The sequence below is a fragment of the Mauremys reevesii genome, linkage group 1, assembly GCF_016161935.1.
Source record: "Mauremys reevesii isolate NIE-2019 linkage group 1, ASM1616193v1, whole genome shotgun sequence".
In the NCBI taxonomy this organism is placed as follows: Eukaryota; Metazoa; Chordata; order Testudines; family Geoemydidae; genus Mauremys; species Mauremys reevesii.
The window spans coordinates 49,525,966-49,541,529 of NC_052623.1; the positions used below are offsets into that span (position 1 = coordinate 49,525,966).

General features: G+C 38.8%; 1 protein-coding gene and 1 long non-coding RNA gene across 9 annotated transcripts in view; one reads left to right on the top strand and one right to left on the bottom strand.

Annotated features, from left to right (window-relative positions):
* LOC120402300 overlaps nucleotides 1-15,564 on the top strand; it is a 134,039-nt gene that overhangs the window by 28,162 nt on the left and 90,313 nt on the right. The window lies entirely within an intron of this gene.
* The window catches only part of USP12 (ubiquitin specific peptidase 12), a 112,067-nt gene that overhangs the window by 15,786 nt on the left and 80,717 nt on the right, over nucleotides 1-15,564 (bottom strand). Inside the window, exons 7-9 of one of the 6 annotated variants that reach the window (XM_039532789.1) lie at nucleotides 6,440-6,601; nucleotides 4,673-4,751; nucleotides 140-2,860 (exon numbers count right to left, since the gene is read on the bottom strand). In XM_039532789.1, coding sequence (XP_039388723.1) covers nucleotides 2,759-2,860; nucleotides 4,673-4,751; nucleotides 6,440-6,601 — 343 coding nt within the window. In that variant the 3' untranslated portion in view covers nucleotides 140-2,758. Of the gene's footprint in view, nucleotides 1-139; nucleotides 2,861-4,672; nucleotides 4,752-6,403; nucleotides 6,602-10,681; nucleotides 13,216-15,564 lie in introns of those variants that run through there. The other 5 variants (XM_039532804.1, XM_039532780.1, XM_039532795.1 and 2 more) reach the window with 5 other exon arrangements.

Sequence of the window (15,564 nt, forward strand, 5' to 3'; positions counted from 1 at the left end):
GTAGTATGGTGCATGGCTGCTTCCCTAAAGCAGGAAATTCTAAACATTTTTACAAGTTTCGAGAACGTTACAAAAGCACCAGAGACCATGTGACTCAACAGTAGGGATATACAAATAATACAGTACTTATGTTCTCTGAACATATTTTATTATTTAATAGAAGTTTTTGCTCCAATATACAAAATAGGGGACCTGTTATCCCAGTTAACATTTACATAGTTACACAGAAATCATTTCCACCATTTACAAGTGAAGAGTCTTCTCACACTCCCCATTGAAATTACAATCAAGAGATAATGCTTTTTATATTATTCAGTTACATTTTGTATTTCCTCTGCCTGTAGTTTCTGGTATTAATTTTATCAAGAATTTACTTACATTTTTCAGCTGCACTAGAAGTGAAATTAAATGCATCATTTGGAACCACTATCTCAAAAAACCTTATCCAAAATAAATAACCATTTTATAAAAATATGTCGCAGGAGTGAAGCAAAATATCCTGTGGCTACCAGTAAAACAAAAATGCTTTAAATGTTGTTACTGTATTAAAATGTGTTTAGCAACTAAGCTTGGCTTTTAACTACATACATTTTTAAAAACTGTAAAATGACTGAGCAAACATTTATTAGTTAACAAAAACTAATATGACAATGGTTTTACAAAGCTGTACATTTAATGCAAGGGACTTCATCTTTCTGACATGTACTATGGTCCAACTGATTCACCCCTCACTCTTTTTCCACTGAAACCTGGAAAAACAGATTTAGGTTCTAAATTAATTTGGTATAAGCCCTTAAAAATATCCAATCCATTATATTTTTATGCCTCTCCCAAAATATGTTATGCTTTTCTTTGAAATGCTAGTAGTTTAGCCAAGCTACATAATTTAGACAAAAGAATTTCAGCCAAGCCAAGGCTTCAGAAAATTTGCATTTATAAAAGCAACCTGTTATGACAAGAATTTTCTTTCATATTTGTTAAATAGCCCAATTTACTTAGTGACCCTGTTCAAAATTTGTTCAACTGAATGAATAGGTGAAGTCTTTTCCTGAGCTAAAAATACATGTAAATATATTAGTTATAGCAGCAGACAGGAGACATTCTTTTCAAAGGTTTCAAGAGTATCAATAAAATAAAGTAAAAATCACAATCTGAAATGGGATGACAAGGACATCCAAGACCTGATAGCCATAATCTGAAATATGTATTCCATCATTTTCAAGAAATTACATTCAGCCACTGTCAGACAACAAACTGATGCATGGAAAAGTATCAGATCACAACATTTCACATATTTCTTATTACATCTATTACTTGGTGGTGCTATTATTTAAATCTTAATGCTGTTTCATAAACCCAAAGCAAGGTAAACTTTAATTTCAGAAAATTTCACCTCATAGGACTTGAAAAAAATCTCAACACACTGAATTCCCTTTACATTCCTAGATTATTTCATTTATTATCAACTTCATTTCATATTTGGAGAGTTTTTTGAAAGTCACCCAAGCTGTTGGGAGTCTGAATAGAACAATTTTCTGAGGAGGGAATATTTTGAAAACTGTTTATTTTGATCCATGTTTTTCTAACAAATTATTTAGCGTATGGACCTTTAATGAATAAAAAACAGTAAGAACTGGGGTACACCACCACCATTTCATTATGATAAGCATTCTTACAATCATCATTCAGACAGCTACAGGAAACATTTTACAGCTTGGCTTTTTCAGTAGAGTAAAAACAGATTCATATTTTAATTTAATAATTAAACAATGTAAAACATTAAGCCAAATACCAGTTCCTCCTGAAAGAGAAAATACCTCTTCTGCTTTACCAATTTTTAAAAAAGACATTTTATGCATTTTATTTAGAATTTGTCTTTCCTAAAAAAACCCACTTAAATGGAATAAGTAAATCTAATTCAAATTAATATATAAAATTATGTTCAAGATTTGTTATACTCAAAGATAATACATAGGACCCTAGTAGTTATAGTAATTCATAAATAAAAATAAACTATTATTAATAACCCCATCTTTCTCCATAGGGAGATTAAAAGCCATAATTTTTACTGATTGTTCCCGACAGGACAGGTATATATTACTATAATGTAAGCTTCTTCAGAGAAGCAAAACATTCTTGGCCTCCCTGACACTAGTTTATCTTTTCAGTTAATCTGTTACAGTCAAGAAGGCAACTGTGTTGTCCCAAGTATATTTCTTGTTTATATATGAAAGAATCCAGGAAAAACAAACAAACCCTGCTCACCATATTCTTTCAGAATTGAATACAGGCAAATTACTGCACAAAGAATTCTCTGTCTTTTCAAATAAGAAATCAGTATAAAATACCAGATTTATATTACTTCTATTGCACTGCCAGATCGTTGCAATTAGCCCTGAACCAAACCCCAGTCAAACCAATGGGAGTCTTTCCATTGATTTTAAGGGGCTCTGATTCAGGACTTTAAAAAGAGAAAATGTGTTAACTGTTGGAAGGTTGCTCCTGCAAGAGTGGCTGGTATCTCTCCTTTCTCCTAGCAGTTGTAATAGAATTGTGTAGTCAGCATGATACCGGAGCAAATAAAATGAACTTGATATGAAGGGTTTTAAAAAAAATCCAAACTTTGCTTTGTTGTGTGCAAACTGCGCTACTGTCCCTGGAGCTCCCTGCATTCCTTTTTTTAAATCAGTGCTTGCTCCATTCCAATATAGCCAGAGAAGAAACGAGGCATAAAATCTCTCTTCACCACAGTTCCCATTCAATCTCGAGACTGATAGAAGAGAATGTAACCAGACTCAGAGTTCTTTGAAATGTCTGATGTCAACCCATAGAATTCTTCAATAGCTTGTGCATCTATTTTCTACAGAAAACAAAATACAAACACTAATTTTTAAAGGAAAAAAATCTACTATGATAAATGTATATTCTATTAAATTACACTTTGTGAAACAGTGACAAAATATTTTGGTTTCATCTGTTAATTACCTTTCTCCAGACAACCTAGGTTATAGAAGGATTATAAGGCTTATACGGTTTTTTTTTTTTAATTCCAAATCTTCTTTCCTCCACAGCAGCCCATCTTGTGTCTAATTTAAGTAACTTGAACATCTAATACTAATAAATGGACTAACCATGAATACAAACATCTGATAAGTTTCCCACACAGAAAGGTGATTTACAATGGTAATACCAAGATTTTTTCTGATGAGGGACCAAAACTCAGCATAGGCTATGCATATAAGAACTTAGAATCAGCACTGAACTTATAAGTAGGACTAATCAGAATGTAATAAAGTAGACCAACTTAGACAGTGATGGGGGATGAGCATTAAGAGGAGAAAAGGTCAACTCTCCTCTTTAAAAAATTATGAGCTACCAGGACCATAAAGGCTTAAATTGGATGAAGAGCCTCTAGTTTGTGATACAGAGCAGGATGCAAAGAGCTGCCAGATGCTACCACCATCATGATGATTTTTGGGAAAACAACAGAAAATGCAGTCAAATTAAAGGCAATATGCCAAAAAGCATTTTTGATTCAGAACAAGCCACAGATATATTTCATACAGCAGGAATGTGGAAATAAGCATTCTTTTCCTCAGATCAATTAGATATCTAATCTAATCTTTTGTCTCCACTACTGTGATGACTAATTGGATCATTTCCATCTTGAAGCACCAAATAGAGCTACTTAAGATCAAGTACCAGCCAGACTTCTTTGGGAGTGCAAACTCCAGTAAATTCCTGAAAAGCATTCTCGCTCAAGTTCTAGTGAGATAGATACCTTGATGTTTGAGAGGTTGCAAGGCCGTCCTAGCATCATCCACTTTACTAGTGGGCGAGTGAACCTTTAACTCTGTGGCGGTTTCTTAAAATCCACTGAGTATGCTGTCAGGACAACTGAGACCACCCATTGACACCCACCCCCCCAAACAAAGAAGTCTTCAGTAGCCTGATTGGTTCCGGAAACTGAAAGGGAAGACCTGGCTTCGTCAAAGGTTTAGTTAAGCAAGCTCACTAGAGAGGTATATATGACCATACTTTCCAATGTTATGTGACCTCCACTTTGGCCCTGGCATCTCTCATATGGGAAGAGTGGTTTTGTTTTAGAGAGTTTTCCCTCCCTGCCAGGAAAAGGTGATGGTCATAGGTGGCAAAAGCAGAAAAAGAGATCTGCCATTAATCATCATGCTTGATTCAGAGTTGCAGAGTCTCAGGTACTTCTCTGAAAGACTCTAATCTACCTGTGAGGTTGAGAGATATTATTATATTAAGAAGACTGTCATGGAGGATAGGCACGAAAACTTGGCTACTCTTTCAGGCAGAGTTACCTCTATCTAAGCTATCACTATTAGCTGTCTCCCTAGCACAGATTTTTCTTCTTTTGGTAAAAAGCAATTCCTCTGGAAATTGATCCAAAAATTTACACATTTTGAACAAACATCTCTACTTTCTCCTTCTCCAATAAATATCTAAACATGACTGTACTCAAAGAACAAGGATTGAATCTCTCTAGTTTAGGAAAGAAAGGAAATGTAGCTGAAGATATTTCTTATCTTCACAGTATCAGCACACCATTCCTTTTAATCTTTAAGTGATCATAAATGGGGTGTTGGGATGGCGGGAGACTTTTGTTTAGAAGAAGTAAAAACACCAGGGTTACAGCAACACTTACCTCTACAATATCATCATCAAAGAGCAACCAAAAATCATGACTCTTCACTATTGCAATATAATGTCCTCGATTAGGGCCACTGTATTTAAAAACAAAACAAAACAAAAAACATTATGCATGTCTATTTTATTACAAAGCTGCTTTTTTCCACAAAAAAACAAAAACGAAACCAACAAAATTTAGTAAAAATTAAGCTGATTATTTGTATTTCTATTTGTATATTCATTCCCCTTTATGTTACCAAGGACATTTACATGAAACAAGACATTAGTCATCATGATGCCAAATACTATACTAAACAGAGGATTAAATGGGGAATAAGTAGGACAAGCAGTAACAACATACATGAGAGGTTGTTTCATGCTAAAGCTATTTACGGAACTAGGGACAAAAAAAATATAGAACATTTTTTATTTAAAAAAAAGCGGGGAGGGGATTGAATAGAAAAAAAATAATCAAACTTTCCACACCAAATTGGATTCTGGGTGAGACCAATACCAAGAAATTTCATGCCAAAAATGTAACTTTGAAGAATATTCTAAACTCATGACAATAGGGGAACTTGGAAGAGTCATTCCATCAGAATTATTGATCTGTCTCTTATGTATAATGCTGCCCCAAATTTTATGTGAGGCAACAGAAGGTCATGGATTTGACCAGCCAGGATCGATAGAGGTTCAACTCAAAATCTGTAACCTGAAGCACCCTAGCACAGCCAGGACTCAATGAGGCACTCTGAAACTCTTGCAGAGATGATTTTGTGTGTCTGTTCTCATAAGAAATTGCTTTCAAAGCAGATAGAGTTGGTTAAGATGAGTAATTTTATCCACAATGCAATATGAAAACGCCTCATAGCAACAACTTGACTATACAATAAAATGCAGGCCACCTACAACAGTTCCACTGTGCAAGACTTTGTAGATTAAGGCAGAGACAAAAAAAATTTTTACCTCCTGAACACACACAGCAGAAGACGTTAAAAAATGTCTTGTATCTCAGTCGGTCAGGCTTGCAACTGAATTTGAACTATGAATACTCTAACAGTCTCCTTTCTCATTTGTCTATTGCAAATTATCTGTAAGTCACACTGACTCATGAGATGAAAGCTCTGGGAAAGGGGACATCTAGAGGTCACTGAGTTGATGTTTGTACACAAAAAGGTCCACCCAGGATTTTGTTACATTATTCTATCAGCAAAACAGCACACTCCCTCAGAGCCAGCTGGAAACTGGCAGGTCTCATTAACCACTTAAGCAGATTAATAAAGCAGGTGCAGCATTGCCTTGATTGAATAATGGCACCCCAACCTCCAACCACAGGAGGCAATCTTATGGTAGATGTGTGATCAGTGTTCCATTTGGGGATCCGATGCTTGAAAAGTAAAATTAGAACACAAGTGCACAAACTTTAAGAATAGAATATACTTCTTAACCGTCCATCAACTCACATAATACTATGATCTTGAAAGCTTTAGAAGCAGAGAGAAGAGACAAAATCAGCCTATTTGAAAAAACGTACAAAACTGTTCCAGGAGAAATTCTGTTAAAATCTGAACGTATCTTTTGTTGAAGAACTTACTTAACAAAGGCAAATACATTCTGCAATGTTACTTTCTGTGCTACATAATTTCTTAACACACTTTAGAGATTACTTAAATTAAGTGATATTGGATTTCTGTCACAATGTTAATAATTTCATTCAAGAACCCCAATGTGACAAACTTCTTATTACCTCCCACAATGAACTACTACAGCAACAAGGTCGTACATTCTGTCAGGATTGGTGGCATCTCCCGAAGTGTTAAAAAGTCTAAGCTCTAAAGGAAACACTACTCTATAAGAGAGTTTTGTATATCGATGTAGCTGATCCATGTATTTAAATCTCTTCAGATGGAGAGCTAGAATCATAGGCAGTTTTTTTACTTTCATCCTGAAACAACAAAATGAAATATATTATATCTCAGATTCCAAGATTTCAAAATTTCAGAAATGAAAAAAAGAGTATTTTGAATACTATTAAAATACATTCAAGTATTAAAGATGCTCAGCTTGTCAATTTCCTGAATTTTCTCTATTAAAACCATATGATCAGTGGTCTTTTCTTCAGCATGTCTTAATGCTGCAATACCTAAACAATAAAACAAGTTATGGACAACTGCAGTAAATTAAACCTGGAGATTAACCCTAAAAGAGAACTGCAAATGTGTGTTTGAAAAACAAGTTAAATAAAAGGTTGTGTGTCCTATGCCCCAAATAACATAAGTAAAAGGGACATGCAGCACAGAAGTGAATCTAAATACACTTCCCCATATCCTTCCTGTTTAGGTCCCTAAAAGCAAAACCCAACTCTCACCTTTTTGTGATACTTCTAGGCACAGACCAATTTGTTTTAGAACTACTGTGGAATCCAACTGGAACACAGAGTTATCCTTAAGGTAGAGGGAGTCAAGTCAAATGTTTTCATTTTAAAATATGTGGCTTAAACTTAGTTTTATATCTGCAAAGGACACAAATATCAATATACCACTATTTAACTGATGTAACCCCACTCAAACAAGCCAATACTGTACTCCATAGAGCGCCATGATAGCATGATCTGGCTGTTAATTTGGAGGACAAAAAACAAGGAAGCAGTAGATGGAAAATACAATCCTAGATTCACCAACATGTTCAATACCCCCTCTTACCCTGTTTGAGCCATTCAGGCCAGAATCTCACAAATAATCTGCAGTGACTACAAAACTTTATCAGCTGACCACAGAAAGAGCTAATACTTCTGATTAATGTACAGTAAATGTATTCACTTAAATTACCTCATCCTCTCCCTCCCCACAAACATCCACTTGTGTGTATCATCCACCAACTGCATCTTGTCATAACCCAGGGGTTGGCAACCTTTCAGCAGTGGTGTGCTGAGTCTTCATGTACACTCTAATTTAAGGCTTTGCATGCTGGTAATACATTTGAATGTTTTTTAGAAGGTCTCTCTATAAGTCTATATAATATATAACCAAACTACTGTTATATGTAAAGTAAACAAGGTTTTCAAAATGTTTCAGAAGCTTTATTTAAAATTAAATTAAAATGCAGATCTTATTGGTTTAGTGTGATCTTTTGCTTGCTGAGTTTTCCAATGACTGGTGGCACATATTTGGATACTTTAAGTTGCACACAGGCTTCTGAGTGATCAGTTGTTAACTGGCTGGAACCCCAGATTGGCAGCTGAGGTGAGTGGAGCTGGCGGCTGGTAGGGCTGAGCAGAGCCGGAAGCCTGGACCCTGTCTGGCAGGGGTCCTAAGCTGGAACTCCAATCAGAAGCAAGGTGAGCAGGGCTGAGGCGGGGACCCCGGCTGGCAAGGGGCCAGCAGCTGGAACCCCAGAGCCCGCCTGCCCCGCTCTGGGGTTTCAGCTGCCGGCTCCTGCAAGCCAGGGTCTCAGCCCACTGCCAGCCTGGGGTTCCTTCACCCAGGCCAGCAGTGGGCGCTGAGTGGGACCAGCAGTGGGACCTCGGCTGGCAAGGGGCCAGCAGCAGGAACCCCAGAGTGGCAGCGAGCCGAGTGGCTCAGCCTGCTCCGCATGCCATCAAAAATCGGCACGCGTGCCATAGGTTGCCAACCCCTGTCATAACCTATGCTATAAACTTGTTAAGGCAGAAATTGTCTTTTTATTGCTTATTAGTAGGGCTCCGTGTCTGTCAAGGAGGTTGCAGAAGTCACGGATTCCATAACTTTCTGCGACCTCCGTAATTTCTGCAGTGGCCAGTGTAGCGGACCCCGGGGCCCCCCAAGCAGCTTGCCCCAAGGCCAGCTGCTCAGGAGACCCCGGGGACAGCCAGACCCACCACTGCTGGAGCAGCTCCGCAGCCAGCCGCACTGGCTGCTACTGGAGTGGCCCTAGAGCCAGCCACATTGCCTGCTGTTCAGGCAGCCCGCCCCGGGGACCGCCTGAACAGCGGCTGATGCAGCTGGCCCCAGGGACCGCCCAAACAATAGCTGGTGCAGCTGGCCCCAGGGACCACCTGAGCAGAAGCAACTGGGCAGCCCTAGGGGCGGCCGGAGCAGCCACTGATCGGCGGCCCCCGAGCAGTGGCTCCCTGCCCCGCAGCCCCCCACCCCACCCCTGAGCGGTGGCTCCCTGCCCCATGGGCCCCCAGCTAAGATTTAGTCAGGGGTACTTACAGTACAAGTCATGGACAGGTCATAGGCCATTAATTTTTGTTTATTGCCAGTGATCTGGCCATGACTTTTACTAAAAATACCTATGATTAAATCATAGCCTTACTTACTAGTGCAGCACCAGCACAATGACTCACGCCCCTCGATTGGTGCCTCTTGACATTACTGCAGTACAGATAAATCAATGCTGTGAACAGAAATAAAAAACAAAAGCTATCCAGGACTACAAAAAGACAATTTTAGGAAGACAGCCTTTGTGCACCACAACAGTGGCTTTCAGCCTTTCCAGACTACTGTACCCCTTTCAGCAGTCTGATTTGTCTTGTGTACCCCCAGGTTTCACCTCACTTAAAAACTATTTCTTTACAAAATCAGACATAAAAATACAGAAGTGACACAGCACACTATTACTGAATAATTGCTTACTTTCTCCTTTTTACCATCAAATTATAAAATAAATCAATTGGAATATAAATATTGTACTTAAATATAAGTTATAGTCTGTAAAGCAGTATAAACAAGTCATTGCCTGTATGAACTTTTAGTTTGTACTGACTTTGCTAGTGCTTTTTATGTAGCCTGTTGTAAAACTAGGCATATATGTACCTCTGGTTGAGAACCACTTCATCACAATACTAAACTCCTGTTGTGCTAGAACTTAAAAAAAAAAAAAAAATTAAAAGAACCAGAGAAACACCTAATGCTTTCTGCAAACCTATTCAGTGAACATTTTGAATCTGGCAAAAATAAAAGGAAAAGATCTGAATCACCTATAAATCTCTGATGGTAAATCAGAACATTAACAGAACAAAGCTAAATTTAAAAAAATGCATGAATAGTTTAGGAAAACACTCCAAAAGATGTAAATCAGAGTAAGTAGCGTCTCCAAACTTCCATCATCAATGGTATCCTCCCTGAAGTAGAACATTCTACAGCAGCACCACGGCAACTAACATACCACTATGTAAAAGTGCAATTAATACACCACTACATAAAAGTACAACACAAGCTCAGTACAACAAAAATATCCTGCCTCCTCCTCTTGTGAAAAGACATGAAGGGTCTCAGCTCTCCCTAAAATTCAGCCGATCACAGAATTCAAAAGCAGCACATGGATCAAAAATGAACTGTGTAATTTCAAACAACCTCAAAAATTAATCTAGGGCAAAGATATGGAGAGTGTTGACTGTTGACGCTGACTTGATCTTGGAGGGTTCATAGTCTTTGGACTTTGATTCCTTTGGTAAGCATGTTTAATAGAAGTTATGAAAGCTGTAACAGCAACTAGGAGAGCACACATAATTGGGTTATTAGGCTGAAATCTAGTAGGCCCAAGAAATAATCCCAGGTGATAAATTCTGCACTCTCATTCTGAAAAGACACACAAATATCCACAAGTGGACAGCACACAGCAGTTGTGTAAGAATGGAGTTTGTGGGGAGGCTTTAGTGATCTAGCCGCTATGCAATAACTAGGTGGTTAAAATGTACACCTCTACCCCGATATAACGCAGTCGTGGGGAGCCAAAAATCCCTACCGTGTTATAGGTGAAACGCCATTATATCAGGGTAGCAGTGGCAGGGTTGCAACGGTGATTTAAAATGCCTGGGGCTCCCCGCAGCAGCCCCGGGCCCTTTAAATCGCTGGCCAAGCCCCGCTGCCACAGCCCCAGGGTAGCAGCAGCAGGGCTCTGGTGGTGATTTAAAGGGCCAGGGGCTCCCCACAGCAGCCGGAGCCCCAGACCCTTTAAAGTGCTACCCGAGCCCCGCTGCTGCAGCCCCAGGGTAGCAGCGGCAGAGCTCCAGCTGTGATTTAAAGGGCCCTGGGCTCCCCGCAGCAGCCGGAGCCCCGCTGCTACCACGCTATATGCGAACCCGTGTTATATCGGGTCGCGTTATAGCGGGGTAGAGGTGTATTTATGTATAGAAATGATTAGGTGTGATGCAGTTAAGTAGTATTAATAATTAGGGGCTTGGCTAGGGACATGCAAAAGGCCACATATGGATAATAGACTGGTATCAATCTTATTATGGTCACAGAAGGTGGCCAGTATGGTTAGATACCCAACAGGTTACAAAAAGTGGGGTATAAAGGGCTCTGGTTCTGTGTTCCCTCTAAGCTGTGCGCTTGCGTGGCTGTCCAGGAGCTGTTATACTTAAACAAAGCACATGAGATTTTTTATAGGGGAGAAGGCAACACGCCACAGTTATTGAGAATACAGCAGTTAGCATATGCTTTTTAGTTACACACACGTACCATGCACACAGTTTTGTCAGTTGATGTTTATAGTTACCAGTTTAGAGTTTGGATCAATCTAGTGGCCAGCCAGATTGGTCACAGAGGGGAGCCGGGCTTTGTTGGTTGCGATTTGATGCTTTTGGAATAGTGGCAATATGAACCCAAAGTTCCACGGCAAAGCACTTTGCTTATATAGGTTTTGTTGTTAAAGTTTATGGATTTTGCTATGTTAGTTTATGACCAGTTATTTTTTAATTGGTGTTATTTTTTGATGTAAACATTTTAAAACATCTTTGAGAGGGTTATTTTGTTTTGGATTTGATTTAATTAATTGTTTTTAGGGGTGATAGCCTTTACCTTAGGGTTGTTAATTTCCCCTTTTTGGATTATGGATCGCGTTGATGGTTTTTGGGAATTAATAAGTTTTGATAAGTGGTTTTCTTCTGTTTTGTTTTTTTTTGGACCATTTGGTTACTAACAGCCTCTACATTTTATTTTATTTTTTGATGCATGCCTTTTTTATTTATATAAACAGTTTTTTATAGTGACCTTTGAGAATATAAACAGCAGTATTTTATATTGAGCAAAAGGACATTGTAAATTAAACCTTGCAAAGTTTTATAACCAAAACAATTTACATTGAGGTTCAGACCTTTAATGTTTTTTTAATTTACTGAACATAGACACAATACAGGATCCTGTCTTTTACTAACTAAACCTTAAAACAAAGAACTAAAAGGGCCCAATTTGTAATGCATATGAGAGACAGAATCCCATAGTCCCAGAGGGTTTTTTTTTTGGCTATTTAAAAAGGGTGGCTGGCAGGATGAAATCAAATTACACGTTAATTTTATAGTACAATTATAAAATTCTGCTCCTACAGAGCGACTCAAGTGCTGTGCACGTGATTAGCAGAGCTGCACATGGCGGCATGTGTTCAGGTGCCCCTCCCTCTGCTGCTCTGCAGCCATGTTGCTCCTGCCCTTTGCCTTGAAGCCTCTGGCCAGCTGCTCCAGGGATCCTCCTGCTCCTGGGATCTTCCTGTGCAAAGCAGTGGGGGTGGGGAGCGCTGATGTCAGGGTGTCTCCCTACCCACGCTTCCCCTCTGCCATGTACCCCATGTCTGCAAAGCGGGGGAGAGGGGATAGGGCTCAGGAGCAGGAGAGCTCAGCTGCTATGGTCTGAACCTTCTGGTGTGAATGCATTAAAGAGACAGCACACGGTCTCTCAGACTGCCCCAGCAGCCAGCACATTCTGTGTGTCTCTCTCTCACTCACACACACGGTCTCTGTGTCTCTCTCATACACACACACAGTCTATTTCACACTCTCCTCCCAACACATACTCATGTTGTTGTTACTTCTTGGTAGTGCAATGCACATATATTATCTTTAATTTTATTCTTTCAAAGTTGTTTGGCTGGTCTATGCATTTCATAATTTTATTTCTCTCTTATGTTTAAATTTAATTCTTTGAGTAGTGAGTTCTAAAATGCCTGACCTGTCCTGGCTGGTGTAATTATCCCTATGGTAACTTAAAAATATATATCTAGGTTTTTTGTTTCCACTGATGGCGCACATCACTTTGATATTGGTCCACATAACAAAATTCATTCTGCACAGATGGAAAAAAATTAGAGGAAACATTGCTTTGGTTCCCTATTTTTGGTTTCACTGGGTCCTCAAGATGCCTAAATCAGAATCTCTTCTGATGGGCTCCACTTACTATTCCTTCTATCTTTGTTTCCAATGGTCTCTATAAAGCTGTAAGTATGCACAATGCACATTGTACTGGTCTTATACTTACGTATAATGGTTTTTCTATTATTTCAATTATAGCTGTCTGTATTAACTAAAGCTCAAGTTTCTTTTTAGTAGCTGACTGAAAAAGAATCTGTGACAAATGCATGTTGCACCCCAAGAAATAATCTTATAATTGTTAAGGCTCAAAAAGTTTTTAGAAGTATGGATCAGGGTGGATGTTTAGCACTTTTACCAAGTCCATATCAAATTCAGGAAATAAAATTAAAAATTCAGTCTTAACTTTGTTAGCTTTGTCTTCTTCAAATTTAGAACCATTCAGCAGCCTCTCATACTTCTGCTTTCCTAATCTCCATAAAATTACAAGTGTCCTGTATTGAAAGACAAGAAACCAACTAGTTATTTGGCCTCCATAATCTCCTCTTAACTTGGCCAGATATTGGACCACTTCAGGAATATCCAAACTCTCAGTTGTCTTAACTTAAACAAGTGCTCTTTTCTTATCTTAACCTTTTCTTATCTTAACCTTGTTCAGATACAGTTAAGACAGATGGCCACACATAGTATCTTGAACACAAACTTCTCCAAAGATCTTCCTGTCTTAAGTATTCTATTCCTTACTGAAACATGCACAAGTAATTAGGGTAGTTCTTGAGACTGCATCCACAGAAACTATCCTTAAAAGCAATCTTCTGACAAACATAATATATACAGGACACACAAAACCAGATAGACAAGGTATCCACAAACTTTCTCTGCAAGGAAAAATATCAGTTCACCCAAATCAAGCTTCTTTGAGAAAATAAATACTATGAAAGCTCATAATTTTAGCTTTCATTTTTTACTGTGTCCATCTCTTCAAGTAGTATACAGGGCTAACTCAATAAACCACACTTTAAAACAATCAAAACGTAATTTTTGTGATAAACTGATGTGCTCACTTTTCAGAAACCCCTCGCCAATTTTGACAGCAGTCTCTCTAGCAACTCTCACTTCTTTATCAGTAGTTATGCTTGATTTTGAAACTCATCCCAGATAAAAAGGAAGTGACACTGGTTGGTTGGGGGTGGGAGATATGGAAGATATGGCAAGAATATCACCGGTCCCCATAACTGAGGTATGTATCTGCATTTGTTGACTGGGTTCATTAGGACTCCCAGCTACTAGAGAAACAGATAGCCGTTATACCTAGGTCAACTCTTTTATTCATCTAAACAGCCAGGAGGTTGCAAGAGTTACTTTCAGATGTGGGCCTTGCAGTGGACTGTCACTTTGAGATTAGATTATGGGGCTACCTATTAAATTGCAGCAGGTATGGAATTTGGTGGGCTTTTTATTAAGCAGTATTTCTTTTAGGAAGCGCATTAAACTAGTACTTGATTATCTGCACTGGCCATTAGTTTTCATGTTGATTTTAAGGTGTTGGCTTTGACCTATAAAGCCCCAAGTGACCTGGGTGCTTACCTATCTAAGGGACCACCTCTGTATATGTGACATAATGCCATATTTGTGATCATGGAAGGTGCTAGCTACAGCCTGTTTGTCATAAGAGATGGTGGCGGGGGCTGCTGTCAGCATCACAGGTCTTTGAAACTTGTCTCCTCCTTTGGTCCATGACAGTCTGAGCTTATTAACCTTTCAGGCATTGTGCAAGGCTGACATTTTCACCTTGACCTGTAAGGAGATGGAAAATGGGCAAAGCTGGGAAAACAGAGAGGACTCTGGTGATGATTTTTTCGGTGGGACTTACTAGATTTTTGTTATATTTACATTATTGCTTGATGATGGTGTGATTGCTGGAGTCCATTTTAAAATTCATAATAAACTGTAAAAGGTACTCAGAGCTTGGAATCAGTGCTCTTTTATTTAGTGTACCTATTGTGAACATTATAGTGAAACCCCTTTTCACAAGTGTTTTATTTTTTGGATTACTAAACTTATGTAAAGTTTTGAAAAATAATCAATTTTATCAAAATTTTGTTTATACTGTATCCACTTCTGCATCTCTCCACTTTTTCTAACCCCCACTACTACTAGAAAGAATATTGAGCATCTTTGTGCATTATTCTCATTCTACTTATTCTTCATTTGAAGTCATTGTGAAATTAATTGGTTTCTATGATAATTTTAATATCACAAAGAAGATAATATCTTTTTAAAAACCTTTCACCTGAGAATCTCAGCACCCTCTAAACAAACATAAATAAGTATTAGTGAACTTCAGGAATGAGTTGAAGAGACTTGCCCAAAATGACATGTTAGACCTATGGTATAACCAGAAACAGCACCTTAGGCCATGTCTGCACTACAAACTTCTGTCGATTTAAGTTATGTTGGCATAAAGCTGCTGTAGTTAGCATATCGCTTGTGCGCAAGCATACTTGTCCTCTTGTGTGGGCAGTGCGCATACTCATCAGGAGCACTTGTATCAATGCACAGTGCAGTGCACTATGGGCAGATACCCCAGTGCACAACCCATCACCATCTGGCACACAGCCTTTTGGAAAGTTTTGCCAATGCACGGTGGGGCAGAAACAAGTTGTGCAGGGCTGACTGGGAGCAAGGGGTCAACAGTCCCAGTGCAACTATTTCTATCCCATAAGGTCATCAGTCTGCCATCATTTTCGCACTTTTTTTCCAAAATCCCACAAACATACGTTGCCTTCCTCGCTGTCCACAATCTCTGACAGAAGTATGGAGTTTGCACAGTTCTGCACTAT